At 38.2% G+C, this 14,118-nt stretch overlaps 3 protein-coding genes across 3 annotated transcripts in view; 1 reads left to right on the forward strand and 2 right to left on the reverse strand.

Annotated features, from left to right (window-relative positions):
* The window catches only part of bchs (WD repeat and FYVE domain containing 3 bchs), an 80,326-nt gene extending 73,741 nt beyond the window's left edge, over positions 1-6,585 (forward strand). The window contains exon 69 of the mRNA XM_089237499.1: positions 590-6,585. Coding sequence (XP_089093625.1) covers positions 590-698 — 109 coding nt within the window. The 3' untranslated portion in view covers positions 699-6,585. The remainder of the gene's footprint in view (positions 1-589) is intronic.
* Positions 6,586-10,247: 3,662 nt separating this feature from the next.
* On the reverse strand, positions 10,248-11,801 carry LOC149080827 (uncharacterized). The gene is made up of 2 exons (XM_089237389.1): positions 11,177-11,801; positions 10,248-11,095 (listed from the first exon to the last, which is right to left on the reverse strand). The coding sequence occupies exons 1-2, from the start codon at positions 11,799-11,801 to the stop codon at positions 10,248-10,250; spliced, it is 1,473 nt and encodes a 490-aa protein (XP_089093515.1).
* Positions 11,802-12,726: 925 nt separating this feature from the next.
* Positions 12,727-13,689, reverse strand: LOC149080828 (uncharacterized). Its single transcript, XM_089237390.1, has one exon. It carries the CDS (start codon positions 13,687-13,689, stop codon positions 12,727-12,729), a length of 963 nt encoding a protein of 320 aa, XP_089093516.1.
* Positions 13,690-14,118: the final 429 nt, after the last annotated feature.

The following is a 14,118-nucleotide window of genomic DNA, read 5'->3' on the forward strand; positions in this document are numbered from 1 at the left end:
TAACAATGTGATATTATGCCTATGTGTTAGTTTAAATCTAATTTTTACTTTATCTTAAAAACTAGAGCCAATCTTACAAAACCAATGTCATTTCGGAATCAGCATCCCAAAATGACTTTAAAAATCACTAAAAGATCTCTTTGCATTTATTTACTGTATCTCTTTATAGCACACAGTTTCAATGTGATTTGTACGCTGCTTATGTACTACCATTGAAATTTAATTTTCTCTTCATCTCAAAAACTAGAGCCAATCTGACAAAACCAATGCCAGATTTGGAATCAGCAGTCCCTATATACACCTAAAATCATTACAATTTCCTTAAGAACATGGAAATTATTATTTTTTTGTTGAGCAGTGTAATTTTTTGTCTTTGTAAAAGCCTTTTTTGCAAAAAAAAAAAAAAAAAAAAATCAATTTCCCGTGACTCAGTTTTTGATCCCCTGAAGTTGTTGAATGTCTGTTAGTATACAGCATTCAAAACCAGTAACTGACTTTGACCATTAAACTAGTGCATGTCGATATGATTAATTCAGCCACGTATAACAATTCTTGCACATTGAACTAAAAATTTGCGCATTTCTTCCAGGTGTAGCAGGTTTGAATCGGAGATAAGTCGTCTGAGAATCTTGAAGCCAGTTCGTGTGTGCCAAGGTTGCTATAACACGCTAAAGGGCCAACAGGACAGAGGATCTTAGTCCAAAGCTGTTAGTGTATGTTAAATGCAGCCACAGAGAGAGTTTTACCACCTTGCAGCATGACCTGTTGTACGACACTCGTCATATCCTTTTTTTAGGTATAGAACTGTCAGTCTGTCACATGTGTGAACCTCACATGGTTTAATAACCCTCATGGCACCCAAACGTGTTATCATGTTATGCGAACTGTATCAGGAATAGTGAAACAGAAAAAAAATGAAATGAAAAGGTTTTTGTGCCACTCTGTACATCTTTGTGTTGTGTGTGTTTTGTGTAATAGAGCAATCAGATGCTTAATGTCTTCTCCATGGAGAAGTTTCGTAATTACTTGGGGTGATATATATATATATATATACATAAAATGAATATATAAGCAGAGTAATTTATGAATTGTACATTTTTTCGGTGCTTATATTGATATTATTATGCTCGTTGAGCTACATCTCTTTGTTTCCTTTCATTTTGTGTTTTGACTTTTGTTTGTATATTGAATCATTTTTCACTGCTGACATATCCGATGTTGATAATGAAAAGGCCATGAGATTATAATGTGATAATTATGTAATGCGTGAGCAATTACGGAAGTATAACTTCTTTACTTATATGCTGTAGATTTTAAACTTTTTGTGGACCTTAATTATCGATGATGATGAGTGATTCCTGTAAGGTTTGTATTATGACGCAGTTGCATGAATTGCGGACATGACATTTGAGTTGTGAAGCATTTAAATTCTATATAAATGAGATTGAACTTTGTTTGCATCTATAAACTGACATGTTTGGAATATTCTTTGCCAACAAATTCACTGACAAACAATTCATCAGCAAAAAATTCATTTACCGCAGTTTGCCACCAACTGGAGAAAGTTAAAGATTAAGCCACTGAGCAAGTGAGAAAGTGGTTGAGTGAAAGGGGTACTGAGAGAGGATTACAAGTGACTGTACATTTCACCAAGTCAGTGAACAAGTAGTTGAGTGGTCATGTTTTCTTGGTCACTCTCTCACCTACTCAATCGATCTCTCAGTAACGAGCTGTTGTCATTGGAAATTCCTGTCCATAAATTTTCATTTCAGTAAAGTTTCTTTTAATAAATTGTTAGTCTGTGAATTTTCCTTTCGGTGAACTGCGTGGCATTAAAATGCTGTTATTCACGTCGTTGGTGAACTTTCTTTGAATCATAAACCAATTGACGTTGACCCTAAACCCCTCCTCCACTCCTTAAATATGAGGAAATGACATAGATATAGAAAAGCATGGTGTCAAATCTATTGTTCTCTTGCTTTGGTCCCCCCCCCCCCCTTCCTTTCCTGAAATACAAGTCGTCCCACTCTGAAAAAAATCTCTCACTACAGCTCTACAATAAATGATGTATTAAATCTGAAGAATCCTTCTATGTGATGCTCGAAAGAAAGCAAAAATTCACTCATTGACATGCGATTCCGAAAGTTTGGTGTCTTTTTTTTTTTTTTTTTTGGACAGCCCTCATTTATACAGATGAAAGTAACTCAAGTGTTATAGAGAGCCAGCATTTATTGTGAATATTCACTTTCACACAGATGAAACAAAACATTGACAACATTCTTACAGTAGAAGATGGCTGCTAACTGAGCACATCTATCCAGATGAAGAAAGATTCGTTCATAGAATATAATAGGAGATACTGATGCTAAAAGATATTAATGCATATCTGCATGTAATGTTAACCCTAAATAAATTAATCAACTTACAAGAATTACCTCAGTTGTAACACTGAAATGTCATGTCCGTCGTGATTAGGTGAGGTAGTTTGCATGTATTTTTTGTGTGTGTGGGAATGTGGTTGAGGTTTTGGTAATGAAAAGCATGATTTTTTTAAATAATTTTATTTGCTGCGGGCAGCATTTTCGGCTTCATTTACATTGCTTTGCCATACAGTTTTTACTTTCTCTAAACGATGAAGAATTGGCATTCTCTATCAATGCAATATTTCTTAGTTTCCGATCGATTTGAAATAGATTTATAATAATTTATATTTACAGATTTTTATAGTTTATTGCTTGATTTTTATGAGATTTTATTTATTTATATTTTACAATGTATTTATTTTGCGTATTCTTCAATGAAATTTTAAAAATTAATTTTGACTTTTCAAAATAACTTGTTCGTTTTCTTCCATGTTCAATGAAAGAAAACTCAAATCTTGAATTTACTTATTTATTTTCATGGCATGGATCGAAATTATTCAAACCATCTAAGAATTTTATATAAAATTTTATGATGATACTTTATTTCTGATGCATTTAATTTTGTCAAGTTATCAGATGTGTCATCAAATGCTTTTTATTGTATTTGTTCATTTCTAATTATTATCAATCTGAGAATCCTTGGTTATTTTGACATGTGATTGCTTTAAAAAACTTAATTAACATCTACCTTGACTTACGAGATTAAATTATTCCTAAATTACTTGAAAACTGAATGTAATTTTTCCCTGATACAGTTGATTCACAATAAGTCAAATTTTGATTAGTTTGATTATATCTGTTGGAGTGGAATCAATTATTAACACATCACCAGCGGGAGAATGAGATATCAGTTTAATCTTGACTGACTATTACTTCGCCACACACCAATTCCAGCTACACTGCAATTTACTGCTGTTATAGAGTTGGGTTGGAAATGAAGGGGCCATCTCTGCTTTGATCATATGCCCGTTTCAGGCCGGAAGATGATGGCAAGATTTAATTGAGAGTAAATGGCTGGTAATTCAGCATACTAATTGCCAACTTGGTGCTAATCAAGGTGATGGCTTGCCCAATGTCACGTCTTTGCAAGAGGGAAAAACCTCTATCTTGTTTTTCAAAAATCCCTTTTATATTTATTTTTGTATACAGAATTTGGATCTGAGGCAAAAACTTCCCTAATTCTCTTCTTCCAAAGTTGGCATCTATAATGTTGAAGGATGGCTTTTCAAGGAAAAGCTCACACTTTACTACTCCTAACTAGATGATCATGGCCCGCCGCTGTGTCTCAACGAAGAGATAAAAGCAGGTGGTCGAAAAATATCTACGCTGCGCTAGAAACACTCATCACACCGGCTTTGCATTGAATATAAAAAAATTAGTTACTTGCATTAATTTCTATCATAGCATGCACTCTATGGGACCATCCTGTTCAAGCGAGACGTCTCGCAACCTTAAATTTAATTAATGAGTGTTAAGTGTAAAATTTCCGGTTTTGATATTGGCATGGGCCAGGAAAAAGTTGGCAGCTACTGGTTTATTAGATGAAAGGGTGAAAGCTATGCATCAGTTTTATTCTTTTTTGAATAGCTCTTGCTAAATAGATTCCCATTAGTTTGTTCAGCAACTGCATAATATTTTTAAATTGTACAAAAATCAACTACTATGGTACAATATTATGCAGAAGAAAAGCAGCCCTGCTTACAAGATTAACACTGCCGTCTTTGGCAAGTTCAAAAGTTGGTGTGTTGATTAAGTTTTCTCAGAAATTACCATGTGTTTTTCTAATTCATATCATTTGTGAAAACACTCGTAAGTCAGGGTAGCACTATTTATATTTTAAGTAAATAACTTAATCATGAAAATACTCAGACTGTTCATTATTAAGAATTATTAGTCATTTTTCGTAACTTCATATAGTAACGAATTTGAAAATGTTTACCGTATATCTCTCAGAATAAGTGTCACAGTGAATATATATACTTATATATGGGGGTTTGTATGAGTAAATGTAGGTAATCCTCTATCAACTTACATATTATATGTTTCATTGACAGCAATCAAGTCAAGTGTCCAACAAATGTGTGCTACATACTCAACAAACAAGTACGAGTGAGAAAGTGTCCACTAAATAATCAGATGTAATTTCTAAGTACTCAAGTTGCAATTTAACAAAATTATATCTAAAATTGTGAAGTTTTGTGTCATTTTTGATTGCCAGTTTCTGGCAAGGTTGTAACAATCAAATCAAATGTTGTGGTGACCTTGCCGCAATGATTGACTTGAACAACTGTATAGTTTTTTGTTCCTCTTAGCAACCGAGATTGAAGATTTGGTAATCTATCCATGAGGGAAATTGTCAGCGTGATATTCTTGTCCTCTGAAAACAACACCCATAGCGTGTCAAAATGCATAAGAAATTTTTTAGTATTTCCTGGTGTTTGCCTTATTCATTGACTATTTTGTGAGTATTATTAGGCAGTCCTCTATATACTCTTCTGTATATGTATATTAGGTCATCTGTACACTTCTTTAATACTGAGAGGAAGGGGGCAATACACACCCGGTATGAAATACCATTGCACTTAGCACTTATTCAGAGAAATACAGTGTATATGCATCTGATATGGCTTTAAAGCTACTAGGGTGTCGTAGGTTAGATATTTGCACTTAGTGTTTCCCCAACTCCAGGGGCTTGCATCATGAAGAAGAGGTGTTTGCAGGTCTTGTGGCTTCTCCCGATCTGAATTTTTTTACATTCACTATACATACTCACTCTCTCACATCTTCCACATTAAACAGCCTACACTTGAAAGCAATGTGGGAACTCTCGAAGTGAGTATTGTCACTCTTAGGGGTGCAGCCAACTTATGTCCAGAACATTTTGGTGATCTATCAATATTGACGTCTGTCTGTTCAGTTCGTTTGAAGTGATTTCTTATTAAGACTTATACTGGTTAGCAGCAGGGGTCAAAACCTTCAGAACTATCATTTTAACCTTTTTCAGTTCTATATCGAGGTGAAAAAAACAGTACTTCATTATTGTAACAACCTTTTATGATCACGGGAAGGCCCCTGTGGAATTTGGCTTCTTAGCAAAACACATAAGAAACTCAATAGCTAGCATCCAGGAACCTTCCTCGTTTTTGGGGAGGTGCTATATGAACTGCACCAATAAAGTTCCGAAAAAACATCATTACTGCAAAGGTTTAAGCTGTTTTGAAAACTTTTAAGTAAGTTGGTTTTTAGGCTGCATAAGTCAAACATATGCGAAAGACTGGCACAAAATTCCTGGTCTAGACATTGATGATGCTAACCACTGGAGTTTGAGAATCATCAAGAGCAAACTCCTGCCTATGACGACCTCATTGCCAAAAAAAAGGCCTTTTTGTATGCCTGTGTTAGTCTCAAATTAGATATAATTACTTTTCTCAATTTAAAAAGTGGAAGTGTTGGTTTTCATCTGGTTCGTTAAATTGGGTTTGGACTGTATATTGTTTTTCTTTGCAATCGCTGTCATTTTCATTTCTGTATTTAAAATGAAAGGAAAAAAAACATTTTTTTCACTATAAATTGTATTTATCATACAGTCGAGAATATTTTTCACCACTAAAGTAAAATTTATCGAACTTGACTAGAACAATATTCACACACAGTAAAAACAGTTTTTATATACCTCTATGTAAATGAATTGTGAAGTATGAATCCTGCTCATGCCTGTTAAGAATAATTTCACTACCAATTATTATTGATCGATAATATTGTCATTATAAATTATTGTGTGACTAGGGAAAATTCAAAAAAAAAGAAAATCGATGAGAATCTTAAATGAAAAAAGATCGTAACACATATGTATAGACTGCTTCCTATCGAAGTAATTAACGGTTCAAAAAAAAAAAATTACAAAAATTTAGAAGCGAATGCACCATTTATATAGGCACGCAGTGTAGCTTGCAGATTCATAGTATAATGAGCAAGTAATTATTTTTAGCCGAATGTGCTTTATATACAGTGTAATTATTTGAAGGTTGTGTAAATTATATGTGTGTGTGAGTGATCAATGTGTAAACTCTTATGTATTTGTAAATAACTGGGAGAAAAAAAAAGTTATGTAGGGGAAAAAATGTTTCGGTAATAAAAGAAATAGAGAATTTTGTGTATCAAATTGACTGATGACTCTTTTGTATTTCATTAATCGCTATGGTTATCGATTGCAGTGGCACTTTGCTTTATGAAGGTACGGTGCAGGCCGCTGATCATTGGGGGTTTAGGGTTTCTGATTCACAACTATCTAAACAAATCTGCATGCAAATATGTCAGCCACATGTCCTGCTGCATTTGACAGACTCTTTTGCAGGGTATGCCAATTTAAATCACTTGCTTTTTTTTTTTAAAAATCATTGATTTAAATTGTGTTTTTTCTTTACATAACTTCATGATATTGAAGTAAAAGTAACCCCTGGTATGATATGCATGCTACTGCAGTGCCGTCTTAACGCATGGGCCGACCCGGGAACCTCAAGAGGTCTCTTGAAGTTCGTTATAACGGGATTCGACTGTACTACAATGCTAGAGTTTCAATCAAGTACAACACCTTCCAGTAATATGGGCAGTTTTTTTTTAATGCAAAATTTTAGATTTGAACTATGTTTTATTTTTGTGTTGTTTTTTTTTTTTTTTTTTTTGTTAACGAATGTGAAATTTATTCATTTGAGATTCCTTATTGCGAATAAATGCGAAATTTCTGATTTTAAAACTTTTTTCATTGCAAAATTTACGTAGCTCTAAATATAGTTAATCTATATATATATGTATATATAATTAATTTTCTGTGTGTCTGTTCTCTATACAAATCTACAATTTTAGATCGATCGTCACCAAATTTTGCATATATACCAAATGGGACCCGACTTGAATGATAGGCTACTTTAAAATTTCGTCAGAGCAGGGCAATTGTCCCAAATGGGCAAAAAACCATAGGGCAACAATGGTTTTTGGGCCATAACAATCACTTTCCGAACGTTTACTTTGGTTACCGTGGTTCCCTAGCAATGCGTTTCACATGTGTATATGCCTTTACAATGGTTTGTCGCTTCTTTAATGCTGCCAGTGTGTGTGTGTATGTATAATAGTTCATGCCTTTATAATGGTTTGCCACATTTTCAATAATCCCAGTAATGAGGCTTTTTGAATAGATGTCATAATCATCATCAGCATCCCTTTGAGGGTCAGGAAAAGGGGTGATACTCATAGAAATCAGTGTGAAAATTGCCGATTATACTGTAGAAATGCGGAAATTTAGTGAGGTTTTCTGACAAATCAATAATTTTAAAAATTGTATTGAATTCTCGATTTTTGAAATATTGAGTTCGCTTAGAGATATACGAAGCCCAGAAAGAATTAAATATGAAGTAATTAGCCGGACCTACTTTTGAGTTTGATATTCATGCAATGACATTGATTTCAACTTTTTAATTTATATTTTCTCAAACATGAAAATCAATGTCTTCGTAATGTCTTTTGATATTCAACTGCATAAATCCATGTGGGTTAGGATATTTTCAAATTAATTATGGGCCCGTAAAAAGTACATCGAAAAAATTCCACATCTTTAATTAAACATTTTTGGAAGCAGAAATAAGCAGATGGATGGATAACTTGAGATTCGGGGGGGGGGGGGTCGAAATACTTAGCGCCCCTTTAAAAGCGGAAAAATATTTATTCATTTCTACGTTTCTTTAAATCTAGATTTGTTTCTTTCATGAGTCGCGCAGGAAGTCGTCATATTTGTTAACTTAGACACGGTTTGTATGTCCCTCAGAGAAAGAGGGGCATATCACGTGATCCAAAAAGCCTCATTGAAGAAAACACGAGCAGCGCCGGGTAATATAGCTAGTTAATAAGTAAAACAATAAAATTTGAGGAATCGAAAAAACCGCTCAAAATCACGTGCGAAAATAAAACGATAGAGAAAAAACAACTACCGCTCAACTTCGCCAAATTCGAATTTCGCCAAGTATTTCACTATGAGTGACGTAATGGCACATCACTAACTTCGACCAATCACGATGCGTAAAATTTCCATAATATTGCTAGAAGAGTAGGATTTGTTTATACGCTTCCCGGCAACGGGGATTTTCGCTACGAAACATTCACATGACGTGTAGTTTATGCCGGTAATGCCCCCCTTCTTTCCAGAAGTTGTCACTGGTTACGTGGGTTGAACGGAAGTGGTTGATTCAAGATGGCTGACGAAGGAGCTTACGGTAGATTTAGCAGCGCAAAGGATTATGGGAGAGAAGGTCAATGTTGACCACCAATCCACCCCAAGAAAGATGGTTTTTTTTATGAGATCCTCTCCCACCTTTTTTTTCTGTACGAGGGGGAAAAAAGTTGCCATGCCGGTAATTATCACCAAAGCGACTCCCAATTTTGCACATGTGAACGAGGCTTCTGGTCCTGTTCGAACGACATATGAGATTACACTAGATTCCGGAAGAATTGCGGATACGTATCTCATCAATAGCTTACCGAAGGAGGTGGCTAAGATCTGTGCCAGGGAACCTGACGACAAGTTCAAGGACTATCGGTATGTCAAGGAACGGCTGTTGAAGCGATTTAAGCTACATGCGGACAGATTTCGACAACTTTTTGTAGAGCATCGGAAGAACTCGGAGAGTTCATGGCGTGACTTTTATTTTGAGTTGAAAACGTATCTTGAACGGTTGTTAACAGAAGTTAAGTTTACAACATTCGAGGACTTGATCAATCTCGCCTTAGCTGATCAGATGAAGAAGAAGTGCCTTCTGCTAGTAAAAGAACATTTCATCGATGTATGGGCCACGCTGATCTAGCCATCTGAACTAAGAAACTCGACGCGTATGAAGATGGCAGGAGTACCTTCACAAAGAAATTCAATCAGCAGTACGATGTCGAGGATCGTCGAAAGCAAACACCGGGGAAATATCCATGGTCGTCATCAAAACAAGTGATTCTCCAGACCTGTCGAGCAGATGAACAGACACTTCTCATGATCAGCTTAGATGAACAGCGACCTGTAAGCTACTATGTATGTGGATATCCTGGAGTAATTTGAGCGCAGTGCCCAACCTGTTATCCTGAAACCACAGAGATAACCGCTCAGTTTGGTCTGTTGGAACTGAATTTATGTAAATCTGTAACAAAACCCGTAGCGTTGTTGAAAATTCATGTGAATGGCAAAGTGGGAACTGCCTGTGCCGACAGTGGTGCTACGCACTGTATCTCAAGTGATACTCTGCATCGTATTTTGAAAGAGCAAAACACCTTTGACCTTTGAAGACCGGGCACACCCCGCTTCCCATCTCAGAGAGATATCGAAGCGTTCCCGAAGGATAGGCATGTCCGGAAAGTTTTATTAAAAACAACATGACATGACCACCTCAGACGAAGGCAGCAAAATAAAATAATTTACATAAAAATTGATCGTCAACTCCTGAAGTCATATAACAAATAAATAAAATCTAAACAATCAACGCCAATGGGCAATCAAAATTATAAACGGGATTATAAGATGGTAATGTATAGCCGTCCATCCCATAAGAATATAGTAATCGTCAATGGATCGAATGATTGCCGATAATCTTGGAATATAAAATTTCGAATCACGGTGAATTAGTCGCAGTCATCCTCGTCTTGGCCGCAAGTTGTTACCGGAATCGTCACCGGGTGAACTAAGATCAGCACAATTCACTATATAGCCGAGTAAATCACACTTAATTCGTCCTTGCCATCAATGAATTGATTCATCTCATGCAGGTGAACTTGCTTCTTTTTTCCATTTATCGGTTACTCTTGTTGACGCCGACGTGGTCGAAGATTATATTTCCTCTTAAGATCAATCACTGGGGCTCTTGCCGGTTTGAACTCGTCATCGCTCCCACTGTTCAGACGCGCACTTCCAGTTTTCTTAGTATGTATGCGGTGTAAGTTGTTATCGAGGAACAATATAATCCACCGTACCCGAGTAAGGCTCATAGGGCTCTTCAAAACTCTTCTTTTGAAACACAGTCGACCGTTTTCGGGAATAGCACCAAAATGAAATTTTTTTGTATATGGGCAAGATGTCAGGTAATGCCATAAAGATCCAATCTCACCACAAGCACACATGGCGTTGTCCGATTTCTTGAAACGTTCTAGATACGTCGGCAATGGACCGTGCTCAGTTATCATAATCACTTTCTCTCTAGACCAAATGGTACCATTCCACCGGACGCGTTTCTGTATCTTGTAGGCATCTTTATGTGCATTCTTGTCCCATAGCTGTTGCCACTTTTGTAACAGATCACTTTTTAGCGAGTGTTTGATGTGACTGCGTGGTAGCAAGAGTTGTTCTTCCGTTGGGAGATTAAGAGCATCTTTGGCCAATCTGTCCGCAATTTCATTCCCCGCTATTCCTGCATGGCCTTTGACCCATTTGATACTGATAGACGGATGGTTGTATAAATGCTTGCGTATTCGCCGAGTATTTTCATGTGGAGTGCGCTGATCACGAATCGCATTAATACTAGACGCGCTGTCAGTATATATCGTCGTCTGCTGATTTTGCTTAATCGCCCATTCTACTGCAGCTAGTATGGCCAGAACCTCCGCCTGAAAGATGCTGTTCCCTTGACGCAACCGTCGACTCCAAGCCTCTTCAACAGATCATTCTGCATTCATAACTACGTATGCACAGGCCGTGGATGTCTCTGTTTTTGAGCCGTCCGTGAATATACTAATAGCTTCATCCGATGAGCATTGTTCCACACAAGGCAGCGGAACTTGATTCTGGAACAAGTCCACACTGGAATGATGAAGCCAACTCCTATTGTTCCCTTCGTAGGCATCAGGTGTTATAAGAATTCCGTCCATCCAAACCTCCTTACCCAAATGCAGGATTGTAGATCGACGAGCGTCATATTCAACATATAAGCTGAGCGGAGGGTTTCCCGTAGCAGTATACAGAACATCATTGGCCGTAGTTCTGTGTGCACCAGTTACATACAATAAGAACGGGCGTTGGGCAACATCTAGTAATTTACGGAGTCTCTGTGTCGGGTTTTTATACCAGATGGCGCTTGCGTATGAAATTTGCGGTTGTACAACCGATCTGTACAAAATGTTCCTAAATTTTTGGCGTATACCCCACTTTGGACCTGCTATGCGTCTCAATTTTTGCATGGTGTCTTGAGCCTTATCAATTTGTTTCGCCACATGCGTCGTGAATTTGAACTGATGGTCAATATGCACTCCAAGATATTTCATGCATTTAGATATTTGCAGTCGAACACCATTGATTCTTATGCAGGGACGCTTTTTCTTGGGGTGTGGCCATAGTAATTTAGTTTTAGTCACCTCCATGCTGAGACGATGATCTTCTAGCCATTTTGACAATTCGTCAAACGTGGCATCCGCAGTGCTGCCAATGTCATTGGGAGTTCTCGCCGAGATCACAAAGACCAGATCATCGGCGAAAGCTTGGACGTAAACATCCGGTCCCCAATTCTTTTTCAGCAGTGAGTCAAGCACGATAGAACATAGTAGCGGACCGCTGCATGAGCCTTGCCCATGGCCTGATGCTTTTCCGCGTTTCCTCCATCAGTTGGCATCACAACCGTTCGATCTTTTAGCATGTTTTCCACTATACAAATGAGTTTGTGAGGAATCGGTAATTTTCGTATAGTATTGATTATTATCTCGTGACGGACCGAATCAAAAGCACCGCGAATGTCTATGGAAACTACGGCCGTTACTTGACCCCGTCGATGTCTAGTCGTGATCTCTTCCATCAGTGATGCTATTGCTTTTTCTGCCGAGCCACCTGTACGAAATCCGAACTGTCTTGGGCTAAGCCAGTCTGCCTTCTCTAGATAGTAGGTGATCCGTTGCACCACCAATTTTTCTAAGACTTTACCCATTGTAGAGAGTAAACAGATCGGACGATACGACTGCAGCACTCCTGGATCCCTATCTTTCTTCAGGAAAAGCAAGACCTTACCACGTTGGAAACATTTTGGGAACACCGACAACTTGACTAAACTATTGAAGATATCTGTGATAACATGACCATGGGCTTCCACTAGGGTTTTCAAAAGAGGAATGTTTATGTTATCAATACCCGGAGCTCGTTTATTGTTCAGTCTTCTGACTATTTGATTGATCTCCGTATAGGTGAATGGTGGATCCGTCATCAAACGCTTCGTTTTGAACATAGATTTGTATGATTGTCCAAACGGGCGGCTTTCCTCTGTGCAGAAGGCAATCCAACTAGTTGTTTTTGCCTTGTTTACTGCCTTAATATGCCCTGCTCTGAATTTTCTAAACTCCATCTTCGCTTATCATCACCCTTGGCCTTAATGAAACGACGCTCTAGTTTACGAAGTTGCCTGCGTGAAGCTGCTAATTCATCAGTCCACCATTTCAAAGAAGCGGTAATACGTGGTTGTGCATAGCCCAACACCTGGATACATCGTTCTTTCAGCCGCTGCATTGAGGCATCAAAGCATGCATTAACCTGATCCTCGTCCAAAACCATGTGAAGTTGTTCTTGGAGGTCCATGAAGATCTGCTCTGTAGCAGGCCTAATCTTTGCTAATCGTCTTGCGGTAGTTCTATACTTCGTAAGTTTTTGATATCTAGGCGTAATATTGAGTGATGGATAATAATATTGATGGATATATTTGAGCGCACTATACGAATCTTCCGTACCTACTGACCAATCGGAACGCCTGTAAATATTTTCTGACGTAGTAAAAGCAAGATCTGGCCATCCTTTTGCGTCATAAAATTCGTAGGTAGGTCTTGTCCGTCTAGAATTAAATAGAAACAAGTTCCTGCTGGTGAGAAATTCCTGCACCCTCGCGCGCCCTCTTGGATCCGTCTCTCGATAGCCCCACCACGAAGAATGACAATTTGCGTCCGCACAGAAGATAATGTCGATACCTGGTGCTGACTCGCAAAGATCATCCATCTCCTCTATGGCTTCGTCTACTTCTTCGTAGGGAGAAATGTAGACACTAGCAATTATAAGTTCACGTCCCTGCAGACTTATCTGAACAGCTACCAGGTAGCGGCCGATCTTGTACGTTGCCGGTCTAATATGAGTCGATGGGACTAATATAGCACTTTTGCATAGTTGCGCCGTCCACGACTGCCATGATTGTGGAATACCACGTAAAAGACCTCTATTTTGCCATGGTTCTTGAAGTAGAACCACATCTACTGACTGTGCTCTTACGAAAGCCTCCATATGCTCGATACAGATCTTAGCTTTGTCTGCGTTTAATTGGAGAAGACGAAGTCCGCACCAGACGTTCTGGAAGGACACCGGAGAATTGGAAAGATGGCATGTCGGAGATGAAGTCACCCATGGTTCTCACAAATACATCCACTTCCAGTGGCGTACGGAAGGTCTTGTACCCCCAAAACCCAGGTATAGCTCGTCCATCAGGAGACGAAAAATTTGTCAAGAGGGTGGTGGCCCAGATCCCTAAGCTCCTGCGAAGGATCATGAGAGCGGACAACGGAGAAACTCTCGACGAAGCCGCTGAAAAGGTCCTAGACTGCCTCAGAGAAATGGCGGACAAGACTCTGGCAAGGAAAGAACCACCAACCAAGAAAGTGGCACCTTGGTGGACGCAGCAACTCGAAACAAAGAGGAAGCACCTGCGAGCCAGAC

The sequence above is a fragment of the Pholcus phalangioides genome, unplaced genomic scaffold, assembly GCF_987345545.1.
Source record: "Pholcus phalangioides strain wild (caught in Gottingen) unplaced genomic scaffold, Ppha-v1.0 ptg000010l_1, whole genome shotgun sequence".
Taxonomy (NCBI): Eukaryota; Metazoa; Arthropoda; class Arachnida; order Araneae; family Pholcidae; genus Pholcus; species Pholcus phalangioides.